At 35.3% G+C, this 19,752-nt stretch overlaps 1 protein-coding gene across 1 annotated transcript in view; it reads left to right on the top strand.

Moving 5' to 3' along the window:
• Nucleotides 1-1,025: 1,025 nt before the first annotated feature.
• The window catches only part of dnah10 (dynein axonemal heavy chain 10), a 35,801-nt gene continuing 17,074 nt past the window's right edge, over nt 1,026-19,752 (top strand). Inside the window, exons 1-32 of the mRNA XM_067405924.1 lie at nt 1,026-1,137; nt 1,235-1,430; nt 1,710-1,867; nt 1,973-2,203; nt 2,533-2,723; nt 2,951-3,149; nt 3,255-3,449; nt 3,540-3,710; nt 3,853-4,029; nt 6,693-6,836; nt 7,090-7,247; nt 8,501-8,652; nt 9,377-9,541; nt 9,660-9,867; nt 9,958-10,114; nt 10,816-11,295; nt 11,404-11,562; nt 12,541-12,657; nt 12,929-13,031; nt 13,125-13,303; nt 13,399-13,610; nt 13,805-13,961; nt 14,343-14,576; nt 14,674-14,796; nt 14,895-15,128; nt 15,752-15,975; nt 16,105-16,374; nt 16,474-16,657; nt 16,742-16,876; nt 17,457-17,609; nt 17,708-17,896; nt 19,524-19,670. Of these exons, the coding sequence (XP_067262025.1) occupies nt 1,066-1,137; nt 1,235-1,430; nt 1,710-1,867; nt 1,973-2,203; nt 2,533-2,723; nt 2,951-3,149; nt 3,255-3,449; nt 3,540-3,710; nt 3,853-4,029; nt 6,693-6,836; nt 7,090-7,247; nt 8,501-8,652; nt 9,377-9,541; nt 9,660-9,867; nt 9,958-10,114; nt 10,816-11,295; nt 11,404-11,562; nt 12,541-12,657; nt 12,929-13,031; nt 13,125-13,303; nt 13,399-13,610; nt 13,805-13,961; nt 14,343-14,576; nt 14,674-14,796; nt 14,895-15,128; nt 15,752-15,975; nt 16,105-16,374; nt 16,474-16,657; nt 16,742-16,876; nt 17,457-17,609; nt 17,708-17,896; nt 19,524-19,670 (5,874 nt within the window). The 5' untranslated portion in view covers nt 1,026-1,065. The remainder of the gene's footprint in view (nt 1,138-1,234; nt 1,431-1,709; nt 1,868-1,972; nt 2,204-2,532; nt 2,724-2,950; nt 3,150-3,254; nt 3,450-3,539; nt 3,711-3,852; nt 4,030-6,692; nt 6,837-7,089; nt 7,248-8,500; nt 8,653-9,376; nt 9,542-9,659; nt 9,868-9,957; nt 10,115-10,815; nt 11,296-11,403; nt 11,563-12,540; nt 12,658-12,928; nt 13,032-13,124; nt 13,304-13,398; nt 13,611-13,804; nt 13,962-14,342; nt 14,577-14,673; nt 14,797-14,894; nt 15,129-15,751; nt 15,976-16,104; nt 16,375-16,473; nt 16,658-16,741; nt 16,877-17,456; nt 17,610-17,707; nt 17,897-19,523; nt 19,671-19,752) is intronic.

Below are 19,752 nucleotides of genomic sequence, written 5' to 3'. Positions count from 1 at the left end.
GCTTTTTGGATTTCAATGATTGGATCATTATTGCAGTGATTATGTTTCTAGATCTTGACCAAAAATGTATGCACCTCTTGATGGAAATAAATGTTGTGATGTTATTTCCATTAAAAGATGCATCATCTTTTGGGCCAGATCTTGTATTGTTAATGCAAGAGTTGAGCACTCTGTAAAGTCTACTCCAGCACATCCCAAAGACTTTCAATTAATTTAAGGTCTGGACTCAGAGGTGCCAATTCATGTGTGAAAATGATTCTTCATGCTCTCTGAACTATTCTTTCACAATTTAAGCCTGATGAATCTTCACATGGTCATCCTGGAATATGGCCATGATGTGTCTTCTTACATGGTTGTTTAATAAATGAAAAGCTACACACTCCATCAATTAGGGTTAGAAGAACTGTTGTCAAGCACACAACATGCTAGAAACATAATAATCACTGGAATAATGATCCAGTCATAGACTCTTAAGCATTTAAATCCAAACAGCAATTTATTTTATTTTATTATTTATTTATATATTTTTTTTATTGGTATATACTATTCTGTTTTAGGACAGAAAATAAATCTTAACTTTTAACTATTTAATTATTTTATTTTAATGCATTTAATACATTTTATTTTTCAGTGTATATACCATTCTGTTTTAGGACAGGAAAGAGATCTTAACTTTTTATATTATGTTTTAATGCATTTAATACATTTTATTTATTTTATCAAATTATAAAATATATTTATTAAAAATCAAGATGTGTATGAGATCTCATTAGCTATATTTTTTATTTATTTATTTTAAATATTGCTGTTTTGTCAATTTTTTATTCCCTCCCCATCACAAGATTGAGGTTCAGATTGTGTATCATGTAGAGCTTCATATGGATGTGAACAATATCCCGGGGAGGTTCGAGAAATACAATATCCTTTACTTCCTGAGAAACACTAAAGGTAGGTGGAATGCTTTCAAAATGTGCCTCTCAAAACTTGCACATTTAACTCATAGGTGTTTTATCCTATTCAGAAACCATCACTGAACCTTTGGACATAAATGAGGCTAATAATTTGATGCCCAAACTTATTGAGTTTGGCATGATGAATGACCACCCCTTGATGACACTTAGAGGGCTTCTCAACCATGTGCGTGACTAAACCTCTCACTCCCATAAAAAATGGATTATCTTTAATTATACCATCGAATATACTTATAAATTTACATTGAACTCTTTCCTTGCAGGTATATATTTCTCTTCTCTCAGTGAACCAGCTGAGGCTCACTGATGGTGGCTATCAAGGTGTTGCTGACTCTCAAGACTCTCAAGAGAAACAGCAGCCTGCAGAATCCCGTGGAGCTTTTGAGGTCCGAGATGATCTTCTCCACAGCACACATAAATTCTTGCAGGTCATAGACCAAACCTTACAGCAGCTTGAAGGTATGCTAGTTTTTCAAAGTTTTTGAAGTCTCTAATGCTCACCAAAGATTAATTTACTTGATCAAAAAACAGTAAAATTGTAAAATATGATTACAATTGTAAAAAAATATTATAATAAATAAAGTGTAATTTATTCCTGTGATGGCAAAGCTGAATTTTCAGCATCATTTCTCCAGTCTTCAGTGTTTTTCTTCAGAACTCATTCTAATATGTTGAGTTGGTGCTCAAGAAACATTTATTATTATCGATCAATGTTAACATTTTTTATCTCTGTTATAGGTGAGTTTAAATTGCACGTTTCAGATATTGATTTGGAGGGTGAGGTGGAGACGCTCTTGTCTAATCCAGGGATGGTGGAGAAACTTGAGCAGTGTGTGATGAATTGGCACACACAAATCACAATTGTTATCGAAGAGCAGAAAGGGAAGCAACCACAGGTTTGTAAAATTTCAAATGAATTAATCAAGATGAAATTCTTTCTACTGTAACCTAAACAGATAATTTAAAGGATTAACTGACTGACTGTTTTTTCATCACTGAAGGGACCCGGTCCTTTGGCTGAGATTGAGTTCTGGCGTGAACGTTTTGCTGTCTTGAGTAGTTTGAGTGAGCAGCTGAAGCTGCCAGTGGTGAAGAAGATTCTGGATGTGATGACCCATGCCGATTCATTTATAATGCAGGAGCTGGAAAAGACGACAGCTGAGCTTAGAAAATACCATGAGGAGTCTGCCAATAATGTACAATTCCTCACCACTTTGGAGAGACACTTCAGGGTGAGAAGTAACCATTTCTGTGTTGCTGCCCCACATAGAAATAGGTCAATTTTATTCATAAGGTGCTTTGTACAATACCAGTTGCTTCAAAGCAGCTTTACACTAAAAACCAGTATGGGTCAGAGTGTCTCAAAAATCAGTAGTTTCTGTTTTCAAAACTCAAAGCATCCCAATAACAAAATTCATTATTTAGTAGTCCTCATACCGTTAACTGTTTATTGTAATTTTTCTCTTTTGGAACGCCATATGAGTGAGTAAATAATTCCAGAATTTTTTGAGGTCAAGGCTCAAAAATCTAGTATTTCTCATCAATGTTTTATTATTTACAGAACCTTGTCACGGGACTAGATTTCAAAGTGGTCTTGGACACTATTCCTCAACTGATGAACGGGCTGCGTATAATCTGGATATTATCCAGGCATTACAGCACAGATGAGCGTTTGGAATCTTTGATGGAACGCATTGCCTGGGAACTGTCTGAAAGGGTTGCGAGAGTCGTAAATGTCCGTGTTCTGTTTAAGTGAGTAAGCAAAATCTGTAAAAGTCAAACCACAAGCCAGCAGTGACACATAAAGATGAAAATGATGCATTTGAAGAGACTTGTGTCTGGGTTAGACATTTAAAATAAAATAAGGCGTATACTTTTTATTAAATGTTTAATCAATTAAGTTCCACATAATATTATCTTAAAACACACAATGTTAATTTATAATGATTGTGTTCACCACATTTATTGATATTATGCAGAGACAAGAGAGCGGTGGCCAAGGCCAAAGCTCAGGATGGAAAGCAAGTCTTGGATCAGTGGAAGGCCAGTTATTTTGAGGTCCGTGCACAGATTGAGAAATCAGATCGTGATCCCCGCTGGGAATTTAATCGCAAAAAGCTGTTTGAAAAGACAGACTATATGGCTTCAATCTGTCAGGACTTGTATAACATCTTGCAGGTTAGCCAAATTAGATCAAGCATACCTATTTTACATGAAGAAATTTGTCCAAGGAAGTATTCCTCACAAACAGTAACCTTCTCACAAATTAATATGCACTGATAGACTCTGGACGAGTTCTACATCATCTTTGGACCGGAGTTAAAAGCAGTGACGGGTGATCCAAAGCGAATAGATGATGTTTTACACCGTGTAAACTGCCTCATCAAACCCCTTGAGGAACTTACTTTTGACCCTTTTGATAACCGCAAAATGAGCAGTTGGAAAATGGTCATACAACAATTTAAATCTGACGTCCAGGTAAAATTCTGGCAGTAACTATATTGTCAGTTTTCATTTATTTTCTTCTTTTGATATTTTTGTTGTATTAAATGCTCTCTTTTTGTTAAGGCCATTGAAAGAGAAGCTATCAGTTTCATTGATCACTCCTTCAAGACGCTACGTTCTTCATCTGCAGCCTTTGACCTGCTGCTGAAATTCAAGCACATCCGCTCCAGAGATGCCATCAATAAACAGTTGATGAAGAAGTTTAATGATATTCTTGCTCAGTACTGCAAAGAGGTGCCTCAAGACCTGCTTACTAAAAAACCTAGGACATTTGATTTTTAAATGCTGTCATGGTGATACAGAGATTGCATTTCTTGCTGTTCTTAAGTGTTCTTCTTGCTGTTTTTAAGTCTTCTTTGGTGTCGTTGTTGCCTAGATGGACCTTCTAAATGACGTATTTATGGAACTCAAAGATAATCCACCTCTGAATAAGAATCATCCTCCTGTGGGAGGAGCCATTTTTTGGGAGCGTTTTCTGTTAGACCGCATGAAGTACCCCATTAAACGCTTCAAGAAGGCACGTGAGCTGATGGACAGCGAAGAGGGCAAAGTAGTAAGTCATTCCAGATTGTCACTAAGTAAAATGGCAAGCCGTTTTTACATTTAATCCTTAAAACGTACTAGTATCTATTTCCTACTAGTAGGGTACAACGTGGCTAAAGGCACACCTTAAGAAAAAAGTGCTTTTCACTATAGTTTATGATTACAGAAAAAAAAAAAAAAGTTTGTATTGAACATTTATGGAGCAACAGATTTTGTGTGAAAATAAATCATAAAAGTGATGTATTTTGTTTAAAAATTTTATAAATGAATGAGGTGGCAAGGGGGGCCTTTCACCCCACACACGGAGTAAAAGGCTCACCAGCATGGGGCAAAAGTATACAAATACTTTAGCTAAAATAATATGTTTTTAATAATAAGTTAATACTTGTTCAAAACAATCACTTTAGCAAAGTTTGTACTATTTTCTGTTTAATTTGCTAAATTAAAAAATATATTTTTGTTCAATAAGTATACTGTCATTAAAATATGTTAATATTTTAAAAATACAGAAACAAAATTATTTAAAAAAAGATACTGATAGCGTTGAAGGAAATCCCATAATAGATCCCACCATATAAATATGGTGATTATCTCTAAGGTGGACAACCAACTTAATACATGATATTTACCATCTGAATCCAACCATGTCATGTCAACAAATGAAAAAGTCATCCAGCTATTTTTTATCATGTTAATTATTGTGCCTTTCGTCCCAACAGCAGGTGCACTTTTTACCCCATATAGCATCCCTTTTACGTATTCTTCCATTATAGAAAAAAATGTTGCTTTAATTACCTTGAACAAAACTGAAAATTAAGAAGACCTTTATCTCAAAATATACTCAATAATTTTAGCTATTCTCATCTGCTTTGACAATTTTGCTTTATCATTTAAAAAAAACCTTCAAATTTTATATCAAATTTGCACAGAAACAACTCCGCGCTGCTGCCCGTGATCACGTTAAGGATCAGCCAAATTTCCACCTGCATCTTGAAAAGCGGATGTTTTTGAAAGTGTTGTTGATTGTGCCATCTAGTGGTTTAGAGGGAAATAAAATCAAATGCACCTTTTACCCTGGGGTGCCTTTAGCCCCGTTGTACCCTACTTATTTTTTAGATACTAGTATCTATTCCATTAGGTGCTAGTACTTATTCATTAGCTACTAGTGCTTACTAGTGCCTAGTCTGTATATATATATATATATATATATATACATTGTATATGTGTGTGTGTGATGCGATCTGGGAAAACCCGTCAGATGTCGCAATGGAACATTTTCAGTAAAGTCAAAAAATAGGTCAAATGTTTTTTATTAAATTATTATTCTATAACATCTTGCTTGTCATCTGTTAAGTGCAAAAAATAGCGATTTATAGTGGCAAGGCTGTCTTTCTCTAAAGTTACTGTGTAAGAACGCACCCCACGGAGGTGCAAAAAAAATCGGCCATAGTTTTCTCTCTCTTAACACTACAAAGACAGTTCACCTATCAAAATAAACCACATAACATGTAGAATGAAGTTGTATTAATGCAAATTTCCCGCCAGTCCTGTATAAACTACGGCACGCGAACATTTTTTTCTAATACAAAGTTATCGTGAGAAGTCGGAGCACAAGAGAACAAAGGAGCTATAATGAACATAGGACTACATGTTCTAATTATGTTTATTAGAAGTTGAATCAAATCAAATACTGCCAAACTGCCCATACTACTTCTGAAGATGATGTATACTTCATAAACTACTTCATGACATCTAGTGAAAAAGTTTGGTACTGTGCCCACACAAAATGTTACTGAAAGAAGGTTTTTGAAATATATAAACCTAAAATTTGGAATGTTGAAAATTTTCTTGTAGTTTAAGCGTAAAACATGTTTGTAATATATTATTATATAATATAAACAATTAGATTTTTATATTTTCATAAACTTAAACTTCTATAACTTTTTTTTATTTTCCTAATTTATTTCACTTCTACAATAATCTGACAGGTATCTTCTTTAAAACAAGGAGCAAGGAGAGCGCTTCTGTTGTGTGTCATTCAGCTTGATTCCACCTATTCCGCCTTCACTAACAGCAAGCTGATCGATAAAGAATTGTAACGTTAATTGAATTGTAATTTTGTGATACGACGATCTTCAACGATCATGTGGCTGTAAGCTGAAATTAAATTCAACCTGCCAAAGTGGCTAGTGGGAGTGACTGTCTTACTTTAATCTGAGTTTGCTGGATTAATAGATAGATAGATAGATAGATAGATAGATAGATAGATAGATAGATAGATAGATAGATAGATAGATAGATAGATAGATAGATAGATAGATAGATAGATAGATAGATAGATAGATAGATAGATAGATAGATAGATAGATAACATTTAAAATGTTAAAATTTAAAATCATATTATGTTATCATATTTTTAGCCAGTTTTGGAAAAGGTGCATCTTTATATTCATTCCCTTTAAAGCATCCATACAGCCATACACATTCAGATAGATGTCATTGCACTTGTTTTGCACATTCCTATACTCTACATCTACACCTATCAGAGTTCACAAACTTGAACTTAGGTACGCAGAAAAAGAGAAAAACTCTTTGCATATGCTTATGCTCTCCCTTATTTGCAGTTATATGAATGAAAATATCCTAAATGTCTTTTTATTTTTCCCTTTACAGGTGGAATCCAAATTCATAGAGGTGGCTTTGCGTATGAGGGACTATGAGATTGAGCTCTATAACCACTGGAAAACAGAGATTAATCAGACTCTGCCCCTTCTCATGAAGAGAAGTGTGCTGATCATGGTCAACAGTACTGGGACTGTCTATGTAGATTCCATACAACCAAATACCGTACGTTGCAGTGACAGGGAAACCTGTCTGCTAGCTGTGAGGAAAAGATGGTCAAAATTGATAATGGTCTTTATAGCATGGAAATGAGAAAACAACTAAAATCTTAATGATCTCAGGGCCTATGTTCCCTTTTACTCCAAAGCCACCATGTATTAAAACCAGTGCTCTGAAATAACATTAATGCTATTATGCCTGAATATGGCTGTGATTGCAGACTGCTCAGGGCTCAAAGAGGATTGTGGAAAAGGATGTGCGCTTCTCTGTAGATTTTGCCCCTGAACTGCAAGAGATCATATCTGAGACCAAACATCTGGATCGCTTGGGCATCTTATTACCAAATGAGGCACAAAATGTGGCTGTGCTAGAAGACAAGTTTCTAAGGTAGTCTGGCTATAATTAATTCCTACAATTATATGCACGGTTACTTCCTGGTTTTCAATTAGCCAGCTTGGCCATTTCCTGTAAACTGTTAGCTGTTATTCTGTAGTCAATCTACATCGACACAAAACCATCAATGGTTGACATTTTTATATTGTATTTCTATTTTAATGCAATTATCACACTTACCTAATTTGCCAATAAACCAGTTGTATTGATTGCAATAAAGACTTAAAGCAATTAGGAACTTTGGAATAAGAAACACAGTGACTGTAATAGGATATGCACATGCAACATTTTTCCAGCACTTTAAATGTTATTTTTAATGTGATGACCAAAAACATTATTTGTTCATCCTTCTGAGATTGTCCCCATTTGTAAAAGAATGTTTCAAGATGTAGGAAATCTTTTATTCAAAAATAAAAAAGACATTAATTACCACTATAACCAGTAGATGAAGGCAGAGGAGCATTTATTGGCTCATATTAGCCACTTCCTGTAATATTTTTTTCACAAGTTTAGCTTTTGAAGAAATATTAAACATTATAAAATTACTAGGTTTAAGAATAAATTTTGTCAAGGTTTAGCACTTTTTTGTAGTGAAGTATGAAGTAGGAAAAGTCACAAAGTCCAATGAAAAACAATAACCTTTCTTCAAATTGCAAACGAATTACATTTATTATCACAGAAGTATTATCACGGAAGCCTTTTATAATCACAGAAGCTGTCAGTCAGTGCAGCGCAAGATCATTGATTTCGGCACACTTGTGAAAATTCCCATTTTCTTTCATGAATCTAAATAAAGTGCACAATAAATATTTAATTTACAGTATTTTTTTCACACGAAAGTGTGAAAACTGGTGGTTGAATTTAATTTTGCTGAGGAGGAACACTAAAGGGACGCATCTTTTTTATGTCGTTTTACATATGAATAACTAAATTATTGCTGGGCCTGAGTATTTAAGTGACTATATTCTGATTATAAACGAAGTAAACACTCTTGATGCTGTTAAAGCTACCTCAGGACATTAACAACAAGTGACATTTCACCGGAAGTTTTCCAGATGTCTTATATTATGTACTTAAAAGGTTAGTTCACCCAAAAATGAAAATTCTGTCATTAATTACAGTAAGTTCTGTGCATATGGTCAATTAATTTACTAAACCTTTATGACATTTGACCTAAAAAACTTCCTTAAAATGTCTCTTGAAGTATGTTTTGACACTTTTGTTACTATTTACTGTTATGCATGCAGGTACAAAATTGAACTGAAGAAGTTAGTAAACCATTACCATTCTCTGATGGATAATCTAAATGATGCAGAGTTCTCACTAATGGCTGATCAGGTGCAGGAACTGAGGCAAGTGCTAAGTTCTGGGAGCAAATTAGTCAACTGGAATTCTTTGGGTAAGTTGCACACACTAAAAAAAAATATATATTTAGACCTACATTTAAGATTTATGTATTTGAAGTGCATATAAAACTTGGTAAAACTTTATTTTACATTTGATTACATCAACTAACCTAAACCAACCCTAATCTAATCCTAACCTTAGAGTAAGTGCATGTAGTTAATTCATATTACTCAGAACTTAAATGTATAATTACACTGAAATAAGGTCACCTTAAAATAAAGTGTTAAACATAAACTAATAAACATAATGTGATGCATATCAGTCATACATAAATAAGAAAAGAAACAGGTAAGATTTCCATAATAGTACCAACAAACTAAATTTATTTTAAATTCACAATAATCTGGTTTATATATCATCAATCAATCAAATTCGTTTCGCTCCCATGCATTTTAACTAACTTAATATTTCTGTTCCACATCCATGCTCATACTGAATAAATTTCACAATGGGCGATTTGAATTCATGCATTTTAAAAATATTTAATTTTAAATATTTAGTTTAAAACTATGTAACAATAACAATCCAGATGGATGGAAATTTTATATGCAATTCAAATACATAAATCTTACATTTAGGTCTAAATATTATTTTCTGAGTGCAGGGTATACTAGTAATTTTTGTATACCCCGCAAAATTACTAGTTGCTTCCCCACCATTTTGACTTCTAAAAGTTCTTACCAATGTAATTTCTTGAATTGAACCTCATTTAACAGGTATACCAAAATTCATCCAACGCGGAAACAAGGCAACTTCCAAATTTGAGTCATTGATGAATCAAGTTCAGAAGAATGAACGGGACATTGAAGATAAACTTAAATCCATTGAATCTGCAAACCTTTTCAAGTTCCCAACAGCAGATAAAACCGGACACCTACCAGGTTAAAAATATTATTGTATCGCTGTATTTGCAATGACTAGATTACTCAATAACTCATAAGCAAACACATCCGGTACAAAATGGCAATGTTTTAAGGTGTTTTCTGTCTGTTGTTCCAGGAATAAAAGAGTTCTGTGATTTAATTGAGAGTGAGAGGGCAAAGGTGGTGAACCTGCTGGTGAATAAGTATGCAGCGATAACTCCTCTCCTCACCAAGATGGAGAGTTTGATAATGGGTACCAGCACTGGCAAAGCCAAGAGCATGGCTCAGTTCTACGCTTACTGGGAGCACAAGATCTTTGATTCACTTACAAAGATGGTGCTTCAGTAGGTTTATTTGATTGTTTCTTAGATGCATTTACATACATCTCATAAGTCTAATGCTCTTTTATGCTTACCATTACAATTGTCTTTTAGGAATATTCAAGCTTTTAACAACGCACTGATGGGCACAACTCCACTCTTCCAAATCGATACCATCCTAGCTGCTCCTGAGATTGCTTTGCTTCCCAAGAGCAGTGACGTGTACAAGTTTATTAGACAGTGTGTCTCTGACTGTGTGGAGAGCACCAGGGTATGTTGCAGGCTACATTTAAGTCAAGACAAGTCACCTTTATTTATACAGCACTTCATACAATATAGAATGTTTCAAAGCAGCTTCACAGTTATAAACAGGAAACTGACAATCAATGATGCAAACTTCATCAAATGTATAACAAAAATAATAATTCTGCTGTATATCAACTCTTAAAAGAGCTGTCATTATTCAGTCATTCAAGTCAGTTCAGTTCAGTTCAAAAACTGTAAAGTTAATCAATTATCAAACGAGTTCAGTTCAACTATAAACAGCTCTACAATAGTGTAATTTTCAGCTCAAGTCAGTTCAGTGTTAATGCATTTCAGTTCAATAACTGTTGATGGTGCAAAATGGCTCAAACTGAATGTCTCAAATAAGCACAATAGATGTAATGAGCAATAAAAATAACAGGTTTTTTTATAAATTACAATCTATTATTCTAATTACAAATAAATGCAGTCAAAATACAAATTACAATAAAAATAGAAAATACAAATAAACAGTAAACAAATTAATCCTTCCAAGCAGCAAAATGAATCTAAACAACAGAAACAGGGTTTTAAGCAAACGCTTACGGACTATCGCTGTATCCATTGACTAATTGCTTCTCTGACAAATGCACAGATTTAGAACAGTTTTAGCGCAAAGTACATATTTGGTCACTCAGGTCACCTTTTCCCCTGTTTTTATCTTTTTAGCAGTTCGTTCGCTGGATGCATGGCAGTTGCATCCAGTGCCCTCCACAGTATGTGGATGGTGAAGACAAACCATTCGTCTTCACTTTTTACAATGAAGTGTGCCAGCTTCCACAGATAAATGAGCAAGCCACAGTCGTCTCCCAGACAATGCAGCGTCTCCTTAATGGAATCAGTGTCTACCTCAGAACCTGGATGAGCTACCGTGCTCTCTGGAAACTTGACAAGGCTATTGTCATGGAGAAGTTTGCAGCCAAGAAGCCCACATGTGTGATGTATGATGAGAAGTTTCAGTTCTATGTCAAGGTCAGCAATGAGGTGGCAAAACAGCCTTTGGTGAAGCATGAACACATAATCATGCTGAACCTGGAGCCGCTGGCCCGTGCTATCCAGGAGAACGCTCAAGCGTGGGTCACCTCTCTGGGCAGGCTACTCAATAACTCGGCCCGAGAGGAGCTTTTCAACCTGCGCAATGAGCTGTTGGTGAGGACAAATGTTGCACTGTTCTAAATGTTATCTTCTAAGAAACATGTAAGTGAAATGTTGAAATTTTGAGACAGTCATGTCATAGAATGCTTTTACTGTGAACAGAAATTGTCAGATAATTTGAAGAGGAGCCCCAATACCTTGGAGGACCTGAAATTTGTTCTGGGCACCATCACAGACATTCGAGATATGTCTCTCTCAGTGGAGATGAGAATCAGTGATATTCAAGAGAGATACAGAACTCTGAGCATGTACAATGTGGAGGTGAGTAGACAGTAGAGCAACAGTCCACATTTAAACCAATAGGTCTAAACCAATTTGTTATAATAAAAGATGATAAAATGTGCTTGTGTTAATCCAATATGTACTAGTCAAGTCACTAAAATGACTGTATAAACTACTGTTCAAAATTACTGTTTGGGGTTTGTAAGTTTTTTTTAATGTTTTTGAACAAAGTTACTTAAGCTCACCAATGCTTTATTTGTTTGATCAAAAATACACTTAAAACCATTATATTATGAAATAAAATTTAAAATAACTGTTTTCTATTTTAGTCTACTTTGAAGTGTAATTTATTCCTCTGATGGCAAAGCTAAATTTTCAACAGCCATTACTCCAGTCTTCAGTGTCACATGATCCTTCAGAAATCATTCTAATATGATGATTTGCTGCTCAAGGAACATTTGTAACCCTGGACCACAAAACCAATCATAAGTCGCACTGCCATATTTGTAGCAATAGCCAACAATACATTGTATGAGTCAAAATTATCGTTTTTTCTTTTATGCCAAAAATCATTAGGATATTAAGTAAAAATCATGTTCCATAAGGATATTTTGTAAATTTCCTACCGTAAATATATAAAAAAATTATTTTTGTGAATGGACATGCATTGCTAAGGACTTCATTTGGACAACTTTAAAGGCGATTTTCTCAATATTTAGATTTTTTTGTGCCCTCAGATTCCAGATTTTCAAATAGTTGTATCTCTGCCAAATATTGTCTTATCCTAACAAACCATACATAAATGCTTATTTATTCAGCTTTCAGATGATGTGTAAATTTCAGAATTGACCCTTATGACTGGTTTTCTGGTCCAGGGTCATGTTTTTTTTTTTTTTATTATTATCAATGTTGAAAACAGTTGTGCTTTTTAATATTTCTGTGGAAACAGTTATACTTTTATTCTTTGATTAATACAAAGGTAAACAAAAAATGCTTTACAACTCTTTTGTTCTGAAGACTTCAGAGGAGGAGATGCAGTTGTCTGCGAACATCTACAATATGTGGAGTGATCTTTTTAAAGAGTCTAGACGGGTTGACCGTAGTTTGGGAAAAGTAAAGAAGACTTTTGCAGAGGTAGTACCAATCATTTACCATTTAAGTTTAATTATTGTAGAGAAGCAAGACAGTTGTGCCCGGTTGCATATACTACTTAAAATAGTCTTAAAAGTTAGTCATCTAAATTTTTTTCTTAAATTCTTCAAGATTGGTCATAACTTTTTTTAAGTCAGTTACATAAAAAGCTAGATTGTCTAATTTGAATTTGAAAAAGTCTTGACTTAGTGGCTATGTTTATGCAACTGACCCCTAATCTTTGATTTCTAAATGTTTCAATTCACTCTCTCAGATCACTCTGAACCAGATTGAGGAGTATAAACAGGAGATCTCCATATTCGCAGAAAGCTTCAACATGCATGGGCCTGGAGCAGTGGGAGATGACCTAGAGAAAGGCAAGAGCACCAGGACACTATCCTGATGTGTTTTGTTTTTCATATCTTACCCACTTGGTATTATATCACCATTGTTTATGTGTACTCTTATAGGTTTGGAGATCATGGATACCTACGTGAAGGAGTTAGCTAGTGTAGAGGCAAGCCGTCAGAACTTGGCTAAAGCTGAGAAATTGTTCAACCTGCCCATCACTATGTATCCAGAGCTTCTCAATGTACAGAAGGAGATGAAGGGCCTGAGACAGATCTATGAGATTTATAGGAGCCAGAAAGTTAGAATGCCAATTCGTTATATAAACTTTGACTTATTATTATCTTGGTCACATGTTCTGAACAGTTGTGATACAGGTGTGTGTATATTCCTCAGGCAGCTAAGACAGAGTGGTCGCAGACACTTTGGGTAAATCTGGACATAAAGCTCCTGCAGGACGGCATTGAAGGACTTATCAAGAGCTTGCGGAAGCTGCCGAAGGATGTGAGAGCTCTTCCTGTAGCTTTCTTCCTAGAGGGCCGCATGAAGGAATTCAAGGAGTCACTCCCTCTTCTTTTGGACCTAAAAAATAAGGCTCTCAGGGACAGGTAAATTCCTTTACGATTTTGTTTTATAATGTTTTAACTTAAAGTAATATGTCTCTGCCTTCATACTCTACCTAGTAGATATGATTAAAAGCTGAATAGTGTGATCTTCAAAAAGGTAGCTTAATCTAAGAGCATTAGCTGTTTGGAGAGGCTTTATGCCACATGAGACTCAAGTGCTCACTTGGTTGCTGCAGGCACTGGAAGAACCTAATGGAGAGGACAGGCACTAGCTTTGAGATGAACCCAAACACCTTCACTCTGGAGAACATGTTCTCCATGGAACTGCACAAGTATGGCAACGTCATCAGTGATATCGTCACCTCAGCTGTAAAGGAGCTTGGCATCGAGACGGTTAGAATTCTCACCAAGAATGAAATTTAGCTACACTTCTTATAATAGTAATAGAATTGAAATCCAGCATAAGCATTAAAGTCCACTCAAAAATGAACATCATGCCATCAATTACTCACCCTCATTTCTTTTCAAACCTGCATGCATGCCTTTCTTTGCTCTGTGGAACATAAAATAATATAGTTGGTATAGAAAGAAAAACGTTGGTTGCCAAACAATTTCTGTTCCTATTAACTATTTTTGTTTATACAATGACAGTCAATGGGAACTGAAACAGTTTGGTTGCCAACATCCCTTTATGTTCCCAAGTAAGAGTGATTTGAACTGTTTATTGAGATTTTGATATTAGATTACACAGTGTGTTTGTGTGCATTTTTTTAGGGAGTAAAAGAAGTGGAGGAAACATGGGAAAATATGAAGTTCATTGTGCAGCGGTTCTTAAAAGGAACACAGGAGCATGGTTTCATTCTTGGTGCTGTGGATGACATCCTCCAGCATTTGGATGATGATGCCATGAACCTGCAGAGTATGGCAGGCAGCCACTATATAGGTCCCTTCCTGGCCACCGTGCAGCAGTGGGAGAAGAATTTATCACTCATTAGTGAGACTATTGAGGTCAATGGAAACCAACACTATCAGCAATCAGTGACTTGACCTTAAAAACACATCGGCTCATGTTCACATTTCTTTACTGTTATTCTCAATTGTGTAGGTATGGATGTTAGTACAGCAAAAATGGATGTACCTGGAAAGCATCTTCATTGGAGGTGACATTCGCTCACAGCTACCTGAGGAAGCCAAGAAGTTCGACAATATTGACAAAATGTTCAAAAAAGTGAGTTCTGCACCAACAACTAATATGTAAATGTGTTTGGGTTTTTTTTTTTTTTGGGAATGTAAATCCCTTTGAAATCATCTGATGTATATTACCAGATAATGACTGACACAGTGAAGGACCCTGGAATTAAGAGATGCTGTCTGGTTCCAAATCGTCTGGCTGACCTGCAGAATCTAAGCGATGGTTTAGAGAGGTGTCAAAAGAGTCTGAACGATTACCTCGATTCCAAACGAAACGCTTTTCCACGCTTTTTCTTCATTTCTGACGATGAGCTGCTCAGTATTCTGGGGAGCAGTGAGCCTACTTGTGTGCAGGAGCACATGATCAAGGTAATTTTGCATGCTAAAAAAGGATTAAATTTTTTTTTTTTTCAAAATGCATGTTATTGATCTTATTGTGAATGATTCACATGCATGTTTCAATTTTAATAATGGAAACTATAAGGATATAACAAGTAGAATTTGGCTTAGAATATGATAATATGAGCTTAACACGTTTCATGTGAAATAAAACCTGCTTTTATTAGGCTACTCATACTCTACTGCAGGGGCTTTCAATCTTTTAGATGCCACGGACCCCAATATAATGTTCATCCTTATGCAAGGGGCCCCATCCTAAAATTTAACCAAATTAATACTGTGGAAAAATTAATTTATTTAATTTATTATTTTATTGCTAAATTTATTTTAGTTATTAGTTTAATCTTTTTGTATTTATTTTTTTTATATATACATATTTTTCACACTGCTTTTCTCCAAACTTTTTTACTGACCCCCTAGCACTCCCTTGTGGCCCCCTGGGGGTCCCCAGACCTCAGTTTGAAAACCCCTGCTCTACTGTATAAGCTTTCCTCACCCTTATACCATTCAAATGAATTGAATTCTGGTTAAAAAATAACAGGTGCACTACAGACCATATATGAATCAATCATCTTGTTTTTCCTCATCGACAGATGTATGACAACATTGCAGCTTTGCGTTTTGATACGGGAATGAATGGAGAGATGGTGGCAAGGGCACTGGTGTCTGCTGAGGGGGAGATGATGGAGCTCAAACAACCTGTCCCTGCAGAGGGCCGTGTGGAGGACTGGATGACTGGAGTGCTGCTGGAGATGAGGAGAACCAACAGACTCATCACCAAAGAAGCTATTTACTTCTACAACCACCAAAAGACTAGGTGAGGACATTACTAGACTGCACTAAACCAACATGACCCAGTACTATCAATCAAAACTTCTCATTGAGCTTGTCTGTCTGATTAAAATGTATGAGAATGTTATAATATGGTCGCCTGCCCTTCCATCAGGGTGGACTGGATGCTTGACTACCAGGGCATGGTGGTGCTGGCAGCGAACCAGGTGTGGTGGACCTGGGAGGTGGAAGATGTCTTCAAAAGGATGAATCATGGAGAAAAGCAGGCATTGAAACAGTATGCAAAGAAAATGCACCAGCAGATCGATGACTTAGTGAGGCGCATCACACAACCTTTAAATAAGAATGACAGACGGAAAATCAACACTGTCCTCATCATTGATGTCCATGCTAGGGACATTGTGGACACTTTTGTCAGAGATAGGTAATATATGAAAACTGTCACCTGTCACCTTAAAAATGGTTGTAACATTGAGAATTGGTTGAACTTTCCATCCTAATGCATACTTTTTTCTGTGGGCAGCATTACAGATGCTCGTGAGTTTGAATGGGAGAGTCAATTGAGATTCTACTGGGTTAAAGAGCCTGATGAACTGTTTGTGCGGCAGTGCAGTGCTCAGTTCTCTTATGGCTACGAGTACATGGGGTTGAACGGCCGACTGGTCATTACTCCCCTGACTGACCGTATCTATCTCACACTTACCCAGGTACTCAGTCTACACAGTTGTCCTGCCCTTAATGGCCTGTTTTATTTGTACACATCTTATTAATACATTATATGATGCTCTCAGGCCTTGTCGATGTTCCTGGGTGGAGCACCAGCCGGGCCTGCGGGTACAGGGAAAACTGAATCCACTAAAGATCTGGCAAAAGCTTTGGGGCTTTTGTGTGTAGTCACCAACTGTGGAGAGGGCATGGACTACATGGTAAGAGACTGCAGACTCAAAACTCCACTTAAAGATTATTGCTTTGCATGGTGACATGTTTAGTTTAACAAAATAATTAAGATGGTGTATTTAAATATGATATAGACTACTGTTCAAAATAAAATAAAAAAATACAGTAATATTGTGAAATATACTTTATATACTTTTTTCTATTTTGATATATTTTAAAATGTAATTTATTCCTGTGATGGCAAAGCTGAATTTTCAGCAAACATTAATCCAGTTTTCAGTGTCACATGATCCTTCAGAAATCATTCTAATATGCTGAGTATTATTACAGTTGAAAACAGTTGTTCTGCTTAGTATATTTGTGGAAACCATAATTTTCCCCCATAATTCTTTGATGAATAGAAAATTCAAAAGAACAGCATTTGTTTGAAATCTTTTGTAACATTATTGATGTCTTTAGTGTCACTTTTAATCAATTTAACGCATCCTTGCAGAATAATAAAAAAAAAAATCTTTAAAAAATCATCTACCTGAGCCAAAAATTTTGTTTAGATTTTAGATTTTGTTTTAATTTAGATTTAATTTAAATTTTGTTTTTCCTGTCCCTTAGGCTGTAGGGAAAATCCTTTCTGGTTTAGCTCAGTGTGGAGCCTGGGGCTGTTTTGACGAGTTCAATCGCATTGATGCCTCAGTGCTGTCTGTCATCTCATCCCAGATCCAAACAATCCGAAATGCTCTCATGCTGGACCTCAAGAGGTTTCAAGTGAGTTTGTTACTTGAATTTTATTCCACTTTTATAGTCAAATACTGATTGTTGTAATTATCTCAGGCTCTGAGTGTCTTGTTTTTTGTGTTGTTTAGTTTGAAGGTCAAGAAATCAGTCTAGATAACCGCATTGGGATCTTCATCACGATGAACCCCGGTTATGCTGGGCGCACAGAACTTCCTGAGTCAGTGAAAGCTTTATTCAGACCAGTGGTAGTCATTGTGCCTGACCTGCAGCAGATCTGTGAGATCATGCTCTTCTCTGAAGGCTTCCTTATGGCTAAGGTGGGATCTCCTTCTATGTGAAAATGAGGGCTGGGCTGTCAGTAGATTAAATGGTTAGTTCAACCAAAAAAAAGAAAATTCTATTTCTCCCCCTCATGTTGTTCCAAACCATAAGACTAGCATTCATCTATAAAACACAAAAGAAGACCTGAGAGATTTCTGTCCCTTCATTGAAAGTCCATGCAATCAAAATTTGAACTCTTCGAAAAGGTTTTATTAAAAACATCCTCAATGGTTTTTCGAAGATTAATGAAAGTTTTATGGGTTTGAAATGACATGAAAGTGAGAGGAAAGTGAAATTTTATAGCAGAATTTTTGAGCTATTCGTTTAAAATATATGTCAATATAATATAAAGAAAATACAGTACAGTCCAAAAGTTTGGAACCACTAAGATTTTTAATGTTTTTAAAAGAAGTTTCGTCTGCTCACCAAGGCTACATTTATTTAATTAAAAATACAGTAAAAACGGTAATATTGTGAAATATTATTACAATTTAAAATAACTGTTTTCTATTGGAATATATTTCACAAAGTAATTTATTCCTGTGATGTCAATTACTCCAGTCTTCAGTGTCACATGATCCTTCAGAAATCATTCTAATATGCTGATCTGCTGTTCAAGAAACATTTAATGTGTACAATTGTACAAAATATTTGTGTACAATATTTTTTTTTTTCAGGATTATTTGATGAATAGAAAGTTCAAAAGAACAGTGTTTATCTGAAATCTAATCTTTTGTAACATTATAAATGTCTTTACTGCCACTTTTGATTGATTTAATGCATCCTTGCTGAATAAAAGTATTCATTTCTTTCATTTCTTTTCAAAAAAATAAAAATAAAAATTCTTACTGACCCCAAACTTTTGAAAGGTAGTGTATAATGCTACAGAAGCTTTGTATTTCAGATAAATGCTGTTCTTTTGAACTTTCTATTCATCAAGGAATCCAGAAAAATAAAGTACACAACTGTTTTCAACATTGAATATAATCATAAATGTTTATTGAGCAGCAGATCAGCATATTAGAATGATTTCTGAAGAATCATGTGACACTGAAGACTGGAGTAACGATGCTGAAAATTCAGCTTTGCATCACAGGAATAAATTACTTTGTCAAATATATTTAAATAGTACACAGTTATTTTAAATTGTAATAATATTTCACAATATTACTGTTTTTTACTGTATTTTTAATTAAATAAATGTAGCCTTGGTGAGCAGACGAAACTTCTTTTAAAAACATTAAAAATCTTAGTGGTTCCAAACTTTTGGACTGTACTGTATATGAATCTGTAATATGTGTAAATGTTGGGTTTGACACTTTGTGTTGGAAATACAGCTGTTAAAAGCTGTTAAACATTTATACGGCCCAGTCACAGTCACTAACTTTTGAATTCTTCGAAAAAATGGGATGGTATATTTTTTAAGATGGCATAGCAGCTCACAGAAATCATCAATGATCAGACTAAAAAGAGAATAAATTATACAATTTGTTTGTTTTTACTCAAAAACATTCACATGGTCATTAAACAATGGTCCTCAGAGAGTTGTTTTTGTTGTTTTTGTGTGTGAATAGGCAAACAAAAGAATAGATATAAAAAATTGCATAAATGGTTTATTTGCAGGTTTTGGCAAAGAAAATGACAGTGCTGTACAAACTAGCACGGGAGCAGCTGTCTAAACAGTCACACTATGACTTTGGGCTTAGAGCACTGAAGTCAGTGTTAGTAATGGCAGGGGAGCTGAAGAGAGGTTCACCTGATCTCAGTGAGGTATTGATCTCCCTGCATCATCCTCCAACCCACCTTAATAAGCTGCTGTCACAAATTTACTCCTATTTTCTTCTTTCTCTTT

This window comes from Chanodichthys erythropterus, chromosome 13 (genome assembly GCF_024489055.1).
Source record: "Chanodichthys erythropterus isolate Z2021 chromosome 13, ASM2448905v1, whole genome shotgun sequence".
NCBI classification, from domain to species: domain Eukaryota; kingdom Metazoa; phylum Chordata; class Actinopteri; order Cypriniformes; family Xenocyprididae; genus Chanodichthys; species Chanodichthys erythropterus.
Note: the sequence above shows the minus strand (reverse complement) of the source record. Positions and strands in the feature narration are given on the sequence as shown.